We start from the raw sequence: 19,415 nt of genomic DNA on the forward strand, positions 1-19,415 counted from the left end.
CCATTTTCTTTTGGGGCTTCCCTGATGGCTTAGCAGGTAAATAAGCTGCCTGCAATGCAGGAGACAAAGTAGATTCAGATTTGAACCCTGGGTCAGGAAGATCCCCTGGAGGACAAAATGGCAGCCCACTCCAGTACTGTTGTCTAGAAAATCCCGTGGACAGTGGAGCCTGGTGGGCTACAGTCCATGGGGTCGCAAAGAATCAGGCATGACTGAGTGACTAAGGGCAGCAACATTTTCTTTTGGTGCTGTGAAAAGCAAACACATACACAACACACATTGTTGTTAAGCCAAAGCAGGATTTTTGGGGAAGGGGGATGGATGAGCTATGGGAAGGTCAAAGAGCCTCCTAAGAATATATGCAAATCATGATATTCACATTTTATTAAAATAGGTAGAAATAGAATCTGTAATTTTTTAAATCAAATTTTCAAAGGGTGCCTTGATCCGTAAAAGTTTAAAATCTTTCTAGCACCCCATGATTCGTCTACTTTTCTAGGCTTCTCCAAACAAAGATTTGTAATGGAAACTCTGAAATGATGATTAATTCCAGGGTGGAAGATAGTTTTTTGTCCAATCTTGATGCTGAGCTTCCTGGGTGGTGAGAGGAAAGCCTGTGGTATGTCAAGGTCATTGCCTTTTGAATCCCTGGTATCACTGGAATTTCGAGGCTTGTTCCCATGCGGATCAAACCACTCCTGAGAAGGCTGGGATGACAGTGCAAGAAGTGTAAGCACAGGTGTTATGAATGCTTCATTAATCTAGGTTGAGTACTGATCACAGAGGGCAGAGCCCCTCCAGCCCTCAGGATAATTCTGCACTTTGATTTGGAAAGCTTGAGAAAAGGACCATCCCAAAGAGTTAAATGCAAAAGTATTATTACTTTATTATGACTGCTATTTATGTCATAAATAGCATAAATAAGGCTGCTGGCTCACTTAGCCCCATGTGTTATTTTCAGCTCTGCAGCATTTAATCCCAGTTCCCATCATTTTGTCTTCATTTACGTATATCATTCCAGGAAAACATATTGTTTTGATTTCTTGCTTCTTGTAAGAGAAAAATTAGATGAAAGGAATGAGAGGAATTTAAAAGGCAAGAAAATGATATCTCCTTTGCTCTGCCTTAATGAATCAAACAAGTGAAATTTTTCCTGTGATCTCCTCTCTGATTGGAGAGAAGGAAAAATGCTGCCAGGCAAAAGCAAGAAAAGGGGTGGGTGATGGAGGAGTTTCCTGTTTCTGTGATATGCAGTGTTTTTTTCAGAAGTCCTTAACTGTACTTCTGTTCCTGAGCATGCTTGTGTTTTCCTTTTATGTCATTTGAGACTCTTGGGAAAAGAGCATGCCTCCCTGTGAAACCTGTGTAGTACATTCCCCTGAGGTCTGGGGCATCAGCCTGGCTGTTTGTGGCTTTCTGAGACTGTGGGTCTAATCCCTAGACCCTCAAATGAATGATTAAAGTAGTTACCATAAGGAGAGTGGAAAGCTCCTTTCCACCATCCCCAGCCTTGTTGAGGTGAAAGTGAAAGTGAAGTCACTCTGTTGTGTCCCACTCTTTGTGACCCAGGCTCCTCTGTCCTTGGGGATTCTCCTGGCAAGAATACTGGAATGGGATGCCATTTCCTTCTCCAGGGGATCTTCCCAACCCAGGGATCAAACCTGGGTCTCCCTCATTGCAGGCAAACTCTTTACCCACTGAGCCACCAGGCAAGCCACTATTGAGGCTTTGTTTATATTTATATTTATTTGTAATCAACAAATAAAAATGTATATATTTAAGGTGTACAGAGTAATGTTTTGATATATATATACATTGTGAAATGATTACCATCAAGCTAATTAACATGTCTGTCGCCTCACATAGTTCCCTTTTTTTGTGTATGTGGTGAGAACACTTAAGATTTACTCTTTTAGGGTGTGGAGAAAGAGGATCCCTCTACTACACGGCTGCTGGAAATGTAAATTAGTGCAGCCACTGTAGAGAACAGGATGAGGATTCCTTAAAAAACTAAAAATAGAACTACCATATGATCCAGTGATCCCACCCCTGGGCATATATCTGGAGAAAACAATAATTTGAAAAGATGTGTGCACCCCAGTGTTCATAGCAGCACTATTTATAATAGCCAAGACATGGACTCAACCTTAGTGACCATTGACAGATGAATGGATAAAGAGGATGTGGAATATATACCCAGTGAAATACTACTCAGCCATAAAAAAGAATGAAATAATGCTGTTTGCAGCAACACGGATGGACCCAGAGATCGTCATACTAAGTGAAATAAGTCAGACCAAGAAAGACAAATGTCGTATGATATCACTTATCTGTGAAATCTAAAAAAGATGATACAAATGAACTTATTTACAAAATGGGAATAGACTCACAGACGTAGAAGACAAGCTTATGGTTATCAAAGGGAAAAGATGGGGAGGGGTATATTAGGAGTTTCGGATTAAAATATAGACACTACTGTATATAAAATAGATAACCAATAAGGACCTACTAGATAGCACAGGCAACTATATGCAATATCTTGTAATAACCAATAATGGAAATAATCTGAAAAAGAATGTATGTTTATCTGTATCTATCTGAATCACTTAGCTGTACACCTAAAACTAACACAACATTATAAGTCAACTATATTTCAATAAAAATTGAAAAAAATTTGTCAAATCACTGCAGATGGTGATTGCAGCCATGAAATTAAAAGACGCTTGCTCCTGGGAAGAAAAGTTATGACCAACCTAGACAGCATATTCAAAAGCAGGGACATTACTTTGCCTACTAAGGTCCATCTAGTCAAGGCTATGGTTTTTCCTGTGGTCATGTATGGATGTGAGAGTTGGACAGTGAAGAAGGCTGAGTGCCGAAGAATTGATGCTTTTGAAGTGTGGTGCTGGAGAAGACTCTTGAGAGTCCCTTGGACTGCAAGGAGATCCAACCAGTCCATTCTGAAGGAGATCAGCCCTGGGAGTTCTTTGGAAGAAATGATGCTAAAGCTGAAACTCCAGTACTCTGGCCACCTCATGAGAAGAGTTGACTCATTGGAAAAGACTTTGATGCTGGGAGGGATTGGGGGCAGGAGGAGAAGGGGATGACAGAGGATGAGATGGCTGGATGGCATCACTGACTCTCGATGGACGTGAGTCTGAGTGAACTCCAGGAGTTGGTGATGGACAGGGAGGCCTAGCGTACTGCGATTCATGGGGTCGCAAAGAGTCGGACACGACAGAGCGACTGAACTGAACTGAACCGGACTGTCAAAAAAAACGGGTTTACTCTCTGAGTAGCGAGTAAAAGCAGAGAGTAGAAGAGTGCTTACCAGGGGTGATGGGACAGGGGAAATGGGGAGATGCTGGTCAGAGGGTACAGAGTTTCAGCTCTGCAGGATGAATAAGCTCTGGAGATCTAAGGCACAGCATGGTGACTGTAGTTAGTAACACTGTATTGTGTGCCTGAGATGTGCCTTCCAGTGTTTTCACTGTGGGCTCCTTTCTAGTCCTGCACTGCCACTCTCTGCAAGTGTGGCCTTGGGCTACACTCTCTTCTCTACTCTCCTCATTCTTATTTGTACAGCTGCTTAAACATGGTTGAAGTGGTCAGTAATTGCAGAGTCCCAGTACCATCACCAGAAGGCTTTGGGACAGAGGGCTGTTAATTGTTCAGGCATGGAGAGTTAACCTCCCAACTTTTACAAAACATTGGAATGTCTGAGAGACCCCATAGTGGGGCAGGTCAGTGACAGGCTTCAGTTCAAATCCAGTTCTGCCCCTTACAGTGTGGCCTTGGGCTGTGAAGGTATCATGGGATATCATACTTGCAAACAGGGAAGTGCATACATACATACCTATGGTAGAGAATAGCCATTATTATTATTACTGGTATTAACTGTACTACTATGTTATGGTTATCCTATTGGTAGCAGTATTTATTTCTGGGGAAACGAGGATTGGATATGTCCTCTGGACACCATCCAGGATTAAACCTGCCCTTTCAGGAACAGTGACGGCTCTGTGCACACGTGGCCTTTCAGAGCTGTATTTTGACAACTGCTCAATTACCCAAATAGCTGAAAAATGTCAGCCGTGGATCCCGATGCATTATTGATGTTGGCCCTTTGCTTCCAGCGGCATTGCACGCTCCGTGTCTGCCGAGAACAGGAAGGGTATTCTCTCTCTGTTCTGTCCCTTGGAGGCAGGCCAGGGTGGAATCCTGCTGCAAAATGTTACTTCCCTCCAAAGGTGAAAAGCGTGAGTCACATCTGGTAGTCCTGGTGGGGTGATTTCCGCGCAGCCTCTCCTCCGCGGGCTTCTCCCTGCCCCGCTTCACGGGTGATTAAAGGCAGGGCATCACGCTCTCCTCTGCGGGAGAGTGAGGTCAGAGCCCGCGGTGCGAAGAGGGATTTTCCTCCGCTTTGCAAACACCCGGCGACGTCACGGAGCCTCGGGGGCGCTATCCGTTGTGGCGGTGAAAGCGCCGCTGACAGGATATAGATTCATTCGGCGCGGGGGTGCTCGGCAGCTGAGACAAATCGGGCCTCCTGCCTGGGGCTCCGGCCGCCTCGGTGACCCAACGAACAAGAAACGCGTGGCGGAGTGTTTGCCAGTACCAGGCGGGATGGCCTCGTCCCGCGGCACGAAATGACGTGGGCCCGGCTGCTGCCAGGAGCCCAGAATAATGTGCTCACGTGTACTTTCGCAGAGCAAACTCAGATAAGCTCGCAAATGTAAGCACCTGCTTAATTGGTTAAAAAAAAAAAAGTTCAGTCACAGCGTTTTCCCAAGTCCTTTTGCTTTGGCATATTCCGTAGCCTTCTCAGGAGTGGTTTTTGTTCCTTCCTCCCCTCCCCTTTCCTTTTGTGTTTTAAATGGTTTAGAATGATGCATTTATTAGTCGTGACTTCCAGAGCTAGATAGTGACAGTGGGAGATAGGCTGTCACTGAAATTCTAATCAAAATCTATAATCAAGCCTCCCTTGCCAGTATTGTGACATAAACACAGTTTCATTCTGGTGAGAACGTTTCTAAAAGCCACAGTTATCAAATCAAGCTACGGAGGTCACCAGTAGTAAATGACCAGCCCTCTGTCAATAAATCCTTAACCAAGTTTGGCTTTGCTGTGGGAGGTGGAGAGGTTTTTGAAAAGGTCATGCGTTAAAATTTCCTCTCTGATTAGTTGGCTCTGGAACAGAGGGCACAGAAAAATCCTGCAATGAATTAATAGGAAGTGGTCCCAGTCTCAGGCAATCGGAACATCTTTAGGGATTGCTTAGCATTGATCTGGCAGAAATGGTTGGTTTCTGGTGGATTGAATCATATACTATAGAATTGGAGTACATATGGAAAATTATTATGAACACTAAAATTATGATCATTAAAATTCCGACTTCCAGGACAGATGAGATGGACTTCTGCACAGAATGCAGAAGGCACTTATGCTGGGCTGTATGGATGGGTGAGATGGAGACGGGTTTTCACAGATGCTTTTGTGCTTGGGTTGGGAAAGGGAAGTCGTAAATGAAATCTTTCTTATTTAGAGACTAATTGATTCGGAAGGCTCTGTTCGGTGTACCCATAGTGAAAGCAGAGTGGCATCTAACAGGACCTTGTTGACTTGATTGGAGGTATTTTCAAGGACTTAGCACTCTTCCCTTTCAGCGCTTTAGTTAAAATTTTCAAGTGCTTCCTAAATCCCACTGAAGACAGTAATGCTTTGTTTCTCCATTCACATCAGCCAGGCTGTGGGGAAGCCGCATAACCCTCACCGGAGGGTCCCCCTGCTTCCATGGTGGCAACAGAGGCACCCAGTGCTTTTAGAGGATTTTCCTAATTTGCTTTCATGCTAATGGCTTCTCAGTCGTGTCCATAAGTTTCCATTCTTCTCCATAAATCAAGTCCCACTCCTTGCTTATAGGAGTCTGTTTCTGTTTTGGAAGTAGAAATGTAAGCATATATCAACCTGTGATTGGTCTGACAGCCTGTACATGCGAAAGATTATGGGCCAAATCAAGGTGCCTTCAGGGTCTTTTTTATGAGCGTGAATCTGTCAGAAATGTGTGGGTGAAAGGCATTCATAGAGACGTTGTTCTTTTACTCTCCTGGGTTTCAAAAACTCTTTCACTTCTGGGAATCACAGGGACTCGAATAGACCACTTAAATGTCCCCAAGGACAATTTCAAAAATACTGTCAGGAGTAGTTAATATCTCTCATTCCCTTTGTGTGCTGAATCACACAGAAAGTAACATTTACCTTCTCTGGAGGTGAAGCTGCCAAATAACCAGAAGTTAACCTTTTATGCACCAAAATGTAACCTGGGCTTTATTGCCTTTTCCTGGATAATCTCTCAGTGGCTTCTGATGTAGTTGAAGATTCATTTGTTTCCATGGCTCAGATTTGCTCTTTGAGTATAGTTTATATGGCAGGAATCATCTTGGACCATAAATGAAGTAAATTTTACAGTCCTCTGAGAAGCCCATTTTGTCATTGATCAGTTGGTTTGTTGCATAACTTGAGGGACAGTGATGGACAAGACACTCATGATTGTTGTCGTCCAGGAGAGTAGTCTAGTGAATCCTGTAGTAACCCTGTGCTGGGTCACTCAGTCATGTCTGACTCTTATGACCCAATGGACTGTAGCCTGCCAGGCTCCTTTGTCCATGGGGATTCTCCAGGCAAGCATACTGGAGTGGGTTGCCATTTCCTCCTCCAGGGGATCTTCCCGACCCAGGGATTGAACCCAAGTCTCCCGCATTGCAGGCAGATGCTTTAACCTCTGAGCCACCAGGGAAGCCTTTAAGAGAAAGCTGGCCCATAAATCTGCCCTCAAGACTGCTGTGGCTCCACCCACCTGCTTCCACCACCCAATTCCAGGCCAGTCTTCCCTTTGCTAGGTCCCTCCTCCAGTCACAAGTTGCCTCCTTTCAATTCCTTGACCCATCAAATGCTTCTTTCTGCCTTAGAATCTATGCCTGTACTGCCCCCCTTTATCAGAAATGCTTTTCTTGGGCTTATTACCCGGGTGACTGCTTTTCCTCCTTCAGGTCTTGGCTCAGATGTTACCTGTTCACAGAGGTCATCCCTGACCACTTAGGTGGACTAAAGATGGCTGTAAAATCTGTGTTACTTCCACCCCTCCCCTCTGCCTGGGAAGGTGGAGTTTATTTCTATTGCCCTTGAATTAGAGCTGGGCCCCATGGTTGCTTTAATCAGCCAAATGCAGCAGAAGTGATGCTGTGCCAGTTCTGGGGCTGGCCTTTAAGATGACTGGCAGCTTCTACTTCCGGCCTCTTAGAACACTTGCTCTTGCAATGCAGTTGCCATCTAAAGAAGTCTCAGCAAGCCACATGGAGAGACCATGTAGAAAGAGGAGGGGGGAGGGGAGAGGGAGAGACAGAGAGAGAGAGAGGGAGATCCTTGCCAAGGCCTCAGACATGTGAGTAAAATCACATTGGACTGGATATTCTAGCCTGATAGCCATCTGACTGTAGCCTCATGAGAGACCCCTAAACAAGACCAGCAGAGGAACTGCCTGGTCAACCCACAGAAGCATGAGAGATAAAAGCTTTGTTTGCTGTTGTTTTGAGCACTACATTTTAGAGGGTGGTTTGTTATAGAGCACTAGCTGGTTGAAATTCTTGACCTGTTTATATATAGGTCCCACACCCGTTGTTTTCTATACTGGAGAAAACAGTTTCTGATTATTTTCTTTTCAGCACTTTTCACAATTTATAATGATGTATTTATTGTTTTATAGTCCATTCAGCATCTGGTACCCTAATTAGACAGTTGCTTCATGGTGTAGGGACTGGATGTTTTATTGATCTCTGCATATCTACCATCACAGAGTGCCTGGCAGAGTAAGCACTAAGAAAATGTTTGTTGAATGAATGAGTGAATGAAATTTAAAAGTTTCTAGCATTTATTTGTGAGATTGCCACCTTCCCCTGCCTGCCCCACCACCTTCCCTAGTACAGAGACAAGAATCTTCAAATCTTCTCTGGTGGCTGTTCAAAAACAATTTTTGAGATTTATTTTTATCTTTCTTTATAAGTCATACTTGTTAGATCATAATTCTACTTTGCTTCTACTACATACCTGCTCAGCAGATTTTAATGATTGCTTATTGGCAAGAACATAGAAAAACTGAGCTTCCCTGTGGTGGTTCAGGCCCACCTTTGTCTGCAGATCCAGTGTTTTTCCATTGTCCCTTTCCTGTCCCCCTGGCCCCCATCACTCCCAGTTCCTTGTCGTGACCTGAGCCATCACACGTTTCCACTTTCCTGGAGTTTCTCTTCCTCTAAATTCTTCTTTTGGAAAGCCTTTGCCAATGACCCGTGGGTTGAGCAGACATCCCTTCGTTGTATCTGTAAACCAACCCTTGAGCCAAATCCTTGGGTGGCCACAGGAGCTGTTTTTGAGACCTAGGAAGAAGTTCAGAGATAAAAGAGCCCTGGGCCAGGTTCGGGGGACACGGCGCCTAGTCCTGGCTTTACCAACATCCAGCTCCGGGCCTTGTGCGGTTATGGAACCTGCCTGGGCTGCATTTTTCTCTCAGTAGAACTTAGGTAAAGGGATCGCTAAGGTCCCTTTCAACGCTGAGGCTTTCATATTCAAATTTCCTTAATGGTGATATAAGAACAACCAGCCAATTTATGTGCATTTGGGTGAGAATTTGGCTGACTATAGCATCAGCAGTTTTATATGAACAAAATTTTCAGTTTCATTAGTACAGCCAAGTTAATTCTGCTGGGTTGGCAGTGTGTTCTGAGAGGCAGGGTGGCCACTGGAGCCAGGAGTCAGGAAAGCCTTGTGTTGTCATGTTCCCCGGCCACTAGCTAGAGGGTAGACCAGCTGGAAGGCAGCTGAGAGATCTCTCAGATCTCATCCACTTCATTTCTAAACTGGGGATAACAATAATGTGTGTTTCACTCATTCTAGGGTTGTTTTTTGGAGGGGCTAATGTGCAGCCATGAAATTAAAAGACGCTTACTCCTTGGAAGAAAAGTTATGACCAAACTAGATAGTATATTCAAAAGCAGAGACATTACTTTGCCAACAAAGGTCCGTTTAGTCGAGGCTATGGTTTTTCCCGTGGTCATGTATGGATGTGAGAGATGGACTGTGAAGAAAGCTGAGCACCGAAGAATTGATGCTTTTGAACTGTGGTGTTGGAGAAGACTCTTGAGAGTCCCTTGGACTGCAAGGATATCCAACCAGTCCAGTCTAAAGGAGATCAGCCCTGGGATTTCTTTGGAAGGACTGATGCTAAAGCTGAAACTCCAGTACTGTGGCCACCTCATGAGAAGAGTTGACTCATTGGAAAACACTCTGATGCTGGGAGGGATTGGGGGCAGGAGGAAAAGGGGACGACCGAGGATGAGATGGCTGGATGGCATCACCAACCTGATGGATGTGAGTCTGAGTGAACTCTGGGAGTTGGTGATGGATAGGGAGGCCTGGCGTGCTGCGATTCATGGGGTCACAGAGTCAGACATGACTGAGCGACTGAACTGAACTGAACTGAACTGAATGTGTATAATATAGCAGTGCTTTGACAGGCCATTTTCAGAAAGTTATTGAAACACAATTTTTGATTTATCAGAATCAGAGATTTTATCAAAATAAAATCTCCTTTCAGCTTCCCTTCTTTCATGTGCTGTTGGACAGATGAGATGCGGAGAGACTGTTGTCTCATGAGAGCCTTTAGAGTTTAAGATACTGGTCATACAGGTTTTTTAAAAACTCCTTACAGCAATCCCCTAAGAGAGGAGTTGTATTTGCTACTATTCTTTTAGTCATCAGTGACAGAAATCTTATTAGGTTAATTTAAGTGAAAAACAAGAAAAGACATAACATGGGGTGGGGTAGAAGGTATTTATTTTGTTAATATAAGTTAAAAGTCCATGGGTAGGCATAGCAGGATCAAGGAGCTCAGAAGATCCTTTAACCTTTTTTTTTTTTTTTTAGTTCTTCTCTCTGCTTTTTCTCTATGTTAGTGTCATTTTTTTCTGGTATCCCCTCTCTACATGGTAAAAAAGATAACTCCAGGGCCAAGAAAAGCTCAAGCCTTTTAGCTTGTTATCTCAGAGAAAAGACAAGTAGACTTCCTCTCTTTTTCCCAAAGGCCGCATCAAATTTTCCGTAAAGGACCAGTGCTGGATCTGCTTTGGCTACAGATCACCCTCAGACCACTTTGTTCAGAGGTAGGAGGTGGATGACTCGATTGGCCAACCTAGCCCCCATGTTTATTATAGTTAAATCTAGGGCCAGATTCCAGGTTTTCCTACAGCTTTTTTGGGTCCATGAAAAGCTTAGTTAGCTCAGACCAGAAGGGTCTTGTTCCAGGTCACATGTGATTCAAAGCTACTCCTGGACCTTTCCTTTTCCTGTGTCACCTCCACTGAAAGGGCTACACGAATTTCTCCTGTCGGAGCAACTGAAGGATCCTTCCAGAGGGAGGGGCAAAAACTGGGTCACAGGCAGGTTACACCAGATGAACCCTGGGACTCCATCCTGACTCTCTTCCCATCTCTTCTCCCTGCCTCTCTGGGCCACACTCTGGATAGATGAGCTGCATTTCATGTGGGGCTGAGACTACGTCCTCTGAGCTTCATCAGTCCCCTTTCTCTTTTTGCACCTTTTATTTTTTCATGGTGGAGGTGGTTCCTGGTACAGAGTCTGCCCCATATTATGAAGCCAAAAAGAGAAGAAATCAAGGGGGAAAGCAGTGTGATCATCACCAAAGAGGCCCCTTGCCAGAAAGAAAAGCCCGTGGGAGGGAAGAGCCTGTGTTGACAGTGTGTCATGGGGGCTGGCTCACATCTGTGTAGGCGGGAAGGAGGGGCTGCTGTGCCCAGTGGTGCTACTTACGATGCCCTAAATGCTGCTCCAGAATTTCCCCATCAACAGACTCTGGATGATGCCATTGGCAAGTCATGAAAAATGTATCAAGGGCACTGCTTGTTTCATGGAGGTCAAAGCAAGTGGTCATATTCTCAAAGCTAGAAGATGAGTATTCACGGGAGATAATGCTGTGTTTTTCCTGACTTTATCCAGCTCTCCAGTTTTCTTTATCCAGCTCCTCCTTGGTAAGCTAAAGAGCTTGTTGGAATTTGGTAGCTGGATTCCTCCTATGGAGCCCTGGTTATCATTTGCCCAGTGGTTGTTGCATGGTACTGTGGCAGCTTCCCTGAGTTGACCTCAGTATATGATGCATATTCAGGCAGCAAGTACCCTCCACATGTGACTGTGCTTCCCTCTACCTAGAGACATCCATGGCTCCCTGTCATCCACAGAAGAGAGCTCCGACTTCTTCCATGACCATACAGGTCTGGCTGACCCCTCCAGCACTTTCTCTTGCTCCTCTTAGTCATGCACTTATAGTCAAGCTACATAAAATTGTTTGTGGATTGCTGGACACTCCACCCTTTCTCACACTTCTGTGTCTCTTTCCATACAGTTCCCTCTTTCTAGAATGATCTGCCTCTATCCACCTTCCCCCTTCAGGATCCAGTTCAGATGTTATCTCTACTATATAACCTCCTTGATTCCTCCCACCCCTCAACTGTGCTGCTGCAGCTCCACCTTCTCTGTTATATATCTTTTGTCTTTTTATGTGTCTGCAGGGAGGAGATAACTAAGGGAAAAGAACTTTGCACTCTGGCCTGGATTTAAAACCTGGCTTTACTCCTATAGCAGTGCATCTTCGCAAAAATGATCAGACATTTTGGGAGCCTCTCTGTCTTTACTTGTAAATGTTGTTGTTCAGTTGCTCAGTCGTATCTGACTCTCTGCAACCCCATGGACTGCAGCATGCCAGGCCTCCCTGTCCATCACCAACTCCTGGAGCTTGCTCAAACTCATGTCCATCGAGTCAGTGATGGCTCTAACCATCTTATCCTCTGTTGTCCCCTCATGCCTTCTATCTTTCCCAGCAATGGGGTTGTTTCCAAAGAGTCTGCTCTTCGTATCAGATGGCCAAAGTATTGGAGCTTGTAAATGGGCATAATGAATTCTCCTGAAGTGTTTCATTGAGGGTGAAAGTGAGCCAGCCTGTGATGTGCTTAGCATGGAGCTTGGTACATGGTTCTTCTCAGTAAGCAGTAAAGGTAGTGGTGTGGTTAGTGTGGTTATTACTGAATTGTGACATTGTCACAGTGAATGGGACCTGAGGGGTCATTCTTATGTTTGCAAAGCCTGATTCTTACTCTCTTGTCTGATGGTCATGCAGCTTCTGCTCGAACTCTGCCATGTACAGGGAACTCACTCTCTCTGATCTTGTGATCCTTAATGCTGATGATGCGGAGGGTTTTTGGTACTTAGGTTAAGTTATTCTTTGTCTATTTGGGGAACTGTTTTAATTCCTGAACCAAAGATCTTATTTTTTGTTTTTATTTTTATACAGTTTGTTTTAATGGCTATACTCCACTTACAGTTGTTACAAAATATTGGCTACATTCCCCACATTGTACAGAACATCCCTGTAACCTATCTTCCACCTGTAGTTTGCATTCCCCCTGCCCCACCCCTCTATTGTCCCACCTCTCTACCCTGGTAACCACCAGTTTGATCTGGTGGTTTGCAACAAACCATTAGTTTGTATCTGTGAGGATACTTCCTTTTTGTTTTATTCACTGGTATGTTGTATTTTTTTTAGATTCCACATATAAGAGTTATCACACAGTGTTTGCCTTTCTCTATGTGACTTCACTTAGCATAGTGTCCTCCAAGTCCATCCATATCACTGCAAATGACAAAATTTCATTCCTCTTGCAGGCTGAGTAGTATTCCATTGTGTATGTATATCACATCTTCTTTAGATATTCACTTGTTGATGGACACTTAGTTTGCTTCATACCTTGATAATGGTAAGCAGTGCTGTTATGAGGGTTGGGGTGCACATATCTTTTGAATGAGTGTTTTTAGTTTTTTTTTGGATACCCATGCCTGGAACTGCTGGGTCATATAGAAGTTCTGTTTTTAGTTTCTTGAGAAATCTTCATACTGTTTTCTGCAGAGGCTGCATCAATTTACATTCCCACAAACAGTGCATAAGGATTCCCTTTTCTTCACGTCCTCCCCACCGTTTGTTATTTTTATTCTTTTTGATGATAGCCACTTTGATAGGTGTGAGGTGATATCTCATGGTTTTGAATTGTTTTTACCGATGAGTAGAGATGTTGAACATCTTTTCATGTTCTGTTAGACATTTCCTTTCCTCTTTGGAAAAGTGTCATTTTAGTTTTTCTTTCTGTCCATTTTAAAATCTAGTTGTTTGTTTTTTGATCTTGAGTTTATATGTGTTGGACATTAATCTCTTTATCAGTCATATCATTTGCAAGTATTTGCTCCCATTCAGTTGGTTGTTTTTTCATTTTGTCAATGATTTCCTTTGGTGTGCAAAAGCTTTCAAGTTTGCTTCAGTTCAGTTGCTCAGTCATGTCTGACTCTTTGCGACCCCATGAATCACAGCATGCCAGGCCTCCCTGTCCATCACCAACTCCCGGAGTTCACTCAGACTCACGTCCATCACGTCAGTGATGCCATCCAGCCATCTCATCCTCTGTTGTCCCCTTCTCCTCCTGCCCCCAGTCCCTCCCAGGATCAGAGTCTTTTCCAATGAGTTGCTTTGGTCCTATTTATTTTTGGTTTTGTTTCCTTTATTTTAGGAGACAAATCCAAAAACAAAAATTCTGTGATTTATGTCAAAGGATGTTCTGCCTATGTTTTCCTTTAGGAGTTTTATAGTATCCAGTCTTAAATTTAGGTCTTTAATTCATTTTGAGTTTATTTTTGTATATCAGTTCAGTTCAGTTCAGTCGCTCAGTCGTGTCCGACTCTTTGCGATCCCATGAATCGCAGCACGCCAGGCCTCCCTGTCCATCACCAACTCCCAGAGTTCACTCAGACTCACGTCCATCGAGTCCGTGATGCCATCCAGCCATCTCATCCTCGGTCGTCCCCTTCTCCTCCCGCCCCCACAATCCCTCCCAGCATCAGAGTGTTTTCCAGTGAGTCAACTCTTCGCATGAGGTGGCCAAAGTACTGGAGTTTCAGCTTTAGCATCATTCCTTCCAAAGAAATCCCAGGGTTGATCTCCTTCAGAATGGACTGGTTGGATCTCCTTGCAGTCCAAGGGACTCTCAAGAGTCTTCTCCAACACCACAGTTCAAAAGCATCAATTCTTCGGTGCTCAGCTTTCTTCACAGTCCAACTCTCACATCCACACATGACCACAGGAAAAACCATAGCCTTGACTAGACGGACCTTAGTTGGCAAAGTAATGTCTCTGCTTTTGAATATACTATCTAGGTTGGTCATAACTTTTCTTCCAAGGAGTGAGCGTCTGTTAATTTCATGGCTGCAGTCACCATCTGCAGTGATTTTGGAGCCCAAAAAAATAACATCTGACACTGTTTCCACTGTTTCCCCATCTATTTCCCTTGAAGTGATGGGACCAGATGCCATGATCTTCGTTTTCTGAATGTTGAGCTTTAAGCCAACTTTTTCACTCTCCTTTTTCACTTTCATCAAGAGGCTTTTTAGCTCCTCTTCATATAGTATTAGAGAATGTTCTAATTTCATTCTTTTACATATAACCTTCCAGTTTTCTCAGCACTACTTATTGAAGAGACTGTCTTTCCTCCATTGTATATTCTTGCCTCCTTTATATTAGTTGACCATAGGTGCATGGGTTTATTTCTGGGCTTTTTATCCTGTTCATTGATCTCTGTGTCTATTTTTGTGCCATTGCCATACTGTTTTGATTACTGTGGCTTTTGATTACTGTTGGATTGTGTGAAGTCAGGGAGCATGATTCCTCCAGCTCTGTTCTTTCTCAAAACTGTTTTGGCTATTCAGGGACTTTTGTGTTTCCATACAAATTTTAAATTTATTTGTTCTAGTTCTGTGAAAAGTACCATTGATATTTTCATAGGGATGGAATTGAGTCTGTAGATTGCCTTGGGTAGTCATTTTAATAATACTGATTATTCCAAACCAAGAACACAGTATATATTTCCATCTGTTTGTGTCATATTGAGTTTCTTTCATCAGTGTCTTTTTGAGTACAAGTCTTTTACCTCCTTAGGTAGGTTGATTTGGTGGATTATTAATTTGGCAATTATATGTATGTATATATATGTTATGTATATTTATGTATATATGCACATCTATGTTTAATTAATGATGTTTTACCATGTAAGATTTCCTAAAAGGTCTTACTCAAAAAGCTGGGATAGGAAGTTGCCATGGAAACTGACCTCCAAAGCAAGGTTGCCAGTGGAAATTGTAGCTTGTAATGTTGTGTTGCTACAGCATGCAAGCATACCCTGTCTGTGATAGATAAAGAGACAACAAAATCTGAGTGACATAATAACATAGTGTATCCAAAAGTAGTAATATTTTGCAGGCAGTGAGAGAAAAAACTCTTTCTGATGTGGTTTAGAAAGAACCTTTAATGAGAAGCAAGGAATCCTGAGGTATTTTTGGTACTTTGACCTCAGTTTTCTCATCTGTGAAGTGGGAGCATTGGTTACTCAGAGATGGAATATGGAAAACGTAGAGGTGGGCTTTGACCCTGAGAACTAATTACTCTACTTCCCCATTCAACAAGAGCAGCTCCTTCTTTACTTTTTAAATCTGAGGTATGTATTAAAATCCCTTATAAGTATTAATTTGAAATAAAATATTCTATTGCTTAAAGAATTTGAAGATGTCTAAATTAGATTATCTTTAAGGTTCCCCCAGCTCCAAATACTCCTTTGACTCTAAAATAAAGTTATGTCCGTATTAACTTTCTCATACATCTTTACTTTTTAAAAACTTCTAAAATGAAACAAAATTATGCTTCACAAACTTATAAAGACTATTTTTGGTCCTCCTTCTCTGATTAGCTTACTTAAAAGTGAAAGGTTATTTCTTTCCTTTTTCTTCCAAAATTTGCTTTTCTCTGACTTGATTAACATCCCACCCAGTAACACAAAGAAAAAGTCATAGATATGGTGGATGGCAGGAAATTGAGTATCATCCTTTTAAATTCCCTTCTATCCTTTCTTTCTAGGCCAGTCCTTGGAGAAACCATGATGTAGTTAAAGTATATATTCAGCAATATGCATCTTTCTTTTCAGCATTTCTTTTCCCCAGTTCTCTTCAGATGGCCTCATAGAGTCATAAAGGTGAAACAGACATAAAAAAACTTTTTGCATAAATTCTTTAAAGATGTGGAAATGGGATCCTGTGAAGGCGACTGTTTCGTATTGGATAAGGTAATGAGTCATAACTCAAACTCTGGCCTTTTCCAGTTCAGTTCTCTTCCTGGTAGGTTTAGATAACCTCCTTGTGCTTCAGTTTTCTACTATAAAATGGAGATAATAATAGCATTTTCTTTATAGTATTGTTGTTGGTATTATGTGAATGTAGAGCCCTTAGACGGAGAAGGCAATGGCAACCCACTCCAGTACTCTTGCCTGGAAAATCCCATGGACAGAGGAGCCTGGTAGGCTGCAGTCCATGGGGTCGCTAAGAGTCAGACACAACTGAGCGACTTCACTTTCACTTTTCACTTTCATGCACCAGAGAAGGAAATGGCAGCCCACTCCAGTGTTCTTGCCTGGAGAATCCCAGGGACGGCGGAGGCTGGTGGGCTGCCATCTATGGGGTCGCACAGAGTCGAACACGACTGAAGCTACTTAGCAGCAGCAGCAGCAGCAGAGCCCTTAGAACAGGGTTGGGACTGTAGAAACTTTCAATATGTGCTCACTATTATTATCATTACTGTGCTTCCATATTATGATAGCAGGTTGCCCAAGGTATACAGTCTGATGGGAACTCCATTTGGGTATCATACACTGTTTTGCATCTCCCAAACAAGTCATTAAAATAACCTCTTAACGTCTGATTCCACCAGGTCACTGTTCTGAGCTTGGTGACATTGGGTGAGTAAATTGGTTTCATTTAGGTAAATGAATTTTACGTTAATATGTTGACTGCTTAATGCTGCCTTTGCCTTTAACTCAGTGGAACTGGAAGTGCTTCCAGAAACTCCTTAAGAATCAAGTTTAATGAGGTGACTTAAGACTGTTGTAGGTGAGTGTGTGAGTTCTTTTTAGTCAAAAAGTTCTGTCATCTCACCCTGAAGCAGATACCTTTTCCACTGGAATGAATGAGGCCAGCCATGCCATCCTCATCACTCTTAACTCTAATTTCTGGAAAATAAATGCCCACTTCCCAATGGATGAGCTTTTAGGATTTAAACACTCTTAAATTTTTGTTTATCAAGGCCACTTGAATGGAATTTTGCTTGACCAATGGAGAAAAGCTAGTTCTCACCTTTACATTTATCTTAATTTTGAGAAGCAGGCAAATATCTGATGGACAGAAAAAGAATACTGGGAGTGTAACTGGAAGAATCATTAACTGCCAGTGGAGGAAAATACCATTATGGGGGCAAGCTGTGTCTTGAATCTCAGGAGCCCTGAGTCCCAGGTTTGACATGGCCCCTGGGAAGTGGTGATGGCTGCATTTAGAAGGGAGTTTGACCACCAGTCTGTGATGTCAGGGCTGAAATCAAATTGTCAGAGTCTTTTTTTTCTGTCTTTGGGCTCTTTTTGAATCCCACTTCCCGCCTCGCCTTGTGGCTCAGCTGGTAAAGAATCCGTCTGCAATGCAGGACACCTGGGTTCGATCACTAGGTTGGGACGATCCCTTGGAGAAGGGAAAGGATACCCTCTCCAGTATTCTGGCCTGGAGAATTACATGGCCTGTATAGTCCATAGGGTCGAAAAGAGTCGAAAAGACCCGACTGAGCGCCTTTCACTTCTTTCCCTCCTCCCCTTACTGCATACCTGATCCCGTTCTGTTTGAGCAATTCACTTTATTGACATTGTGAATGACCTCGGGGGACTCAGATACTGAGTTGTAGCCTCGTGAGCTAAAACTCCTCTCCACTGTCAGCATCTGCCCAGCACAGCCCTGCAGGCACCCTTTGAGAGTCTGTCAGTGGAAACTCCTACCGCCTTACATTTGTTTATATTTTCCTTTTTTCACACCATTTTTTGGGCAGCGGAGAGGAAGAATATATCGAGACTTTCTAAGTGTGATGTGTGGTTACTTTAGTTCCTGTCAATTGCTTTAATATTTCAAAATGGAACCGGCTCTCAGGCGGGCGTGGAACTGAGCGCTGTGAATGAAAGCTCCAAGCACGAACTCCGCGGAACCTCACCTTGGCTGTTCGCCCCGCCAGCCGCCGGGGAGGACACAGACCTCGGTTTCCTGGGATTTCCGAGTGTGGTGCCGTGCTGTTCATTTTGTGCGGGCTTCGGGAGCCATCGGGACGCGGGGCTGGGGGCCCTGCGCCGCAGCGGGCCGCCCTGGCGCGCGCGGGTCTCCGGGTGTGGGGCTGGAGCCCCGCGAGCTTGTGCCCCGCAGACGGCAGTGCTCCGCGCGCCCCTCCCTTCGCGCCCGCGGGTGCCAGACCTGACGCCGGCCCCTGCGCGCTCGCAGACGACTCTTCGCAGTTGTCAGTTTTCTCGCTTGTCAGCAGAGCTGCTGGTAAGTGACAGAAAACAGAGAAGGGGCGCGAAGGCAGCGGGGCAGGGAGAGAGGGACCGGGAGGGGGAGCCTCGGGGCGCCCCAGGGCAGGGGGCGCTGGCGCAGCCAGGGTGTGCGGCCTCAGGGTCAGACAGACCGGCCCCGCGCTGGCTCCTTCTGGGCTCATCCCTCTCCCCATTCTCCCCTTCTCACTTTCTCCCTCCTCGCCGCCTCTCCTCCCTTCGCGGTCCTCCCTTTCCCTTACAATCCAGCTGCCACACGGTTCGCTCCCGCGGCTTTGTTTGAGGACAAAAAAAAAAAAAAAGAATACGAGTAGGTCCGAGGTGCTTTCTCCTAGAGCAAAAGCACAATTCCTACCCTTGGGACTAGCCTGGGAGCGTGGCTGGTTCCCGCAGCTGCCTCCGGGTGGCATCTGGGCCCAGGGTCGCCGGCTCTCCCGGCCCGCTTTAAGCCAGGATTTGGGGGTCGCAGAAAGGGGCGCGCACGCAGAAAGTGAGGCAGATGCGCGGCGCTGGGCTGGAGCTGGAGGGCTGGAGCTGGAGGGCTGGACTGGGCGAGGAGGCGGGAGGGGACAGCCCAAACTCACTCGGGCCTCACTCCCAGTGATAACCTGCAGCTATGGAGTCGCCCACCAAGGAGATTGAAGAATTTGAGAGCAACTCTCTGAAATACCTGCAACCCGAACAGATCGAGAAAATCTGGCTTCGGCTCCGAGGGCTGTAAGTAAACCTGTTTATTTCTCTTGCCCCATTTCCCTCTCTCATCAGTATTTTAACTACACAGCCCCGGTCACGACTGCTCACCCTCACTCCTGCATGGCCCTTTAAATACAGCGGGAGAAGTTCCACAACCGCTTC

At 44.5% G+C, this 19,415-nt stretch overlaps 1 protein-coding gene across 2 annotated transcripts in view; it reads left to right on the top strand.

Moving 5' to 3' along the window:
• PDE1C (phosphodiesterase 1C) overlaps window positions 1-19,415 on the top strand; it is a 539,914-nt gene that overhangs the window by 200,220 nt on the left and 320,279 nt on the right. Inside the window, exon 1 of one of the 2 annotated variants that reach the window (XM_068972562.1) lies at window positions 19,177-19,277. The exons of the other annotated variant lie outside the window; for it this stretch is intronic. Within the exon in view, the coding sequence (XP_068828663.1) occupies window positions 19,177-19,277 (101 nt within the window). Of the gene's footprint in view, window positions 1-19,176; window positions 19,278-19,415 lie in introns of those variants that run through there. 2 annotated transcript variants of the gene reach the window in all.

The sequence above is a fragment of the Capricornis sumatraensis genome, chromosome 5 (assembly GCF_032405125.1).
Source record: "Capricornis sumatraensis isolate serow.1 chromosome 5, serow.2, whole genome shotgun sequence".
In the NCBI taxonomy this organism is placed as follows: Eukaryota; Metazoa; Chordata; class Mammalia; order Artiodactyla; family Bovidae; genus Capricornis; species Capricornis sumatraensis.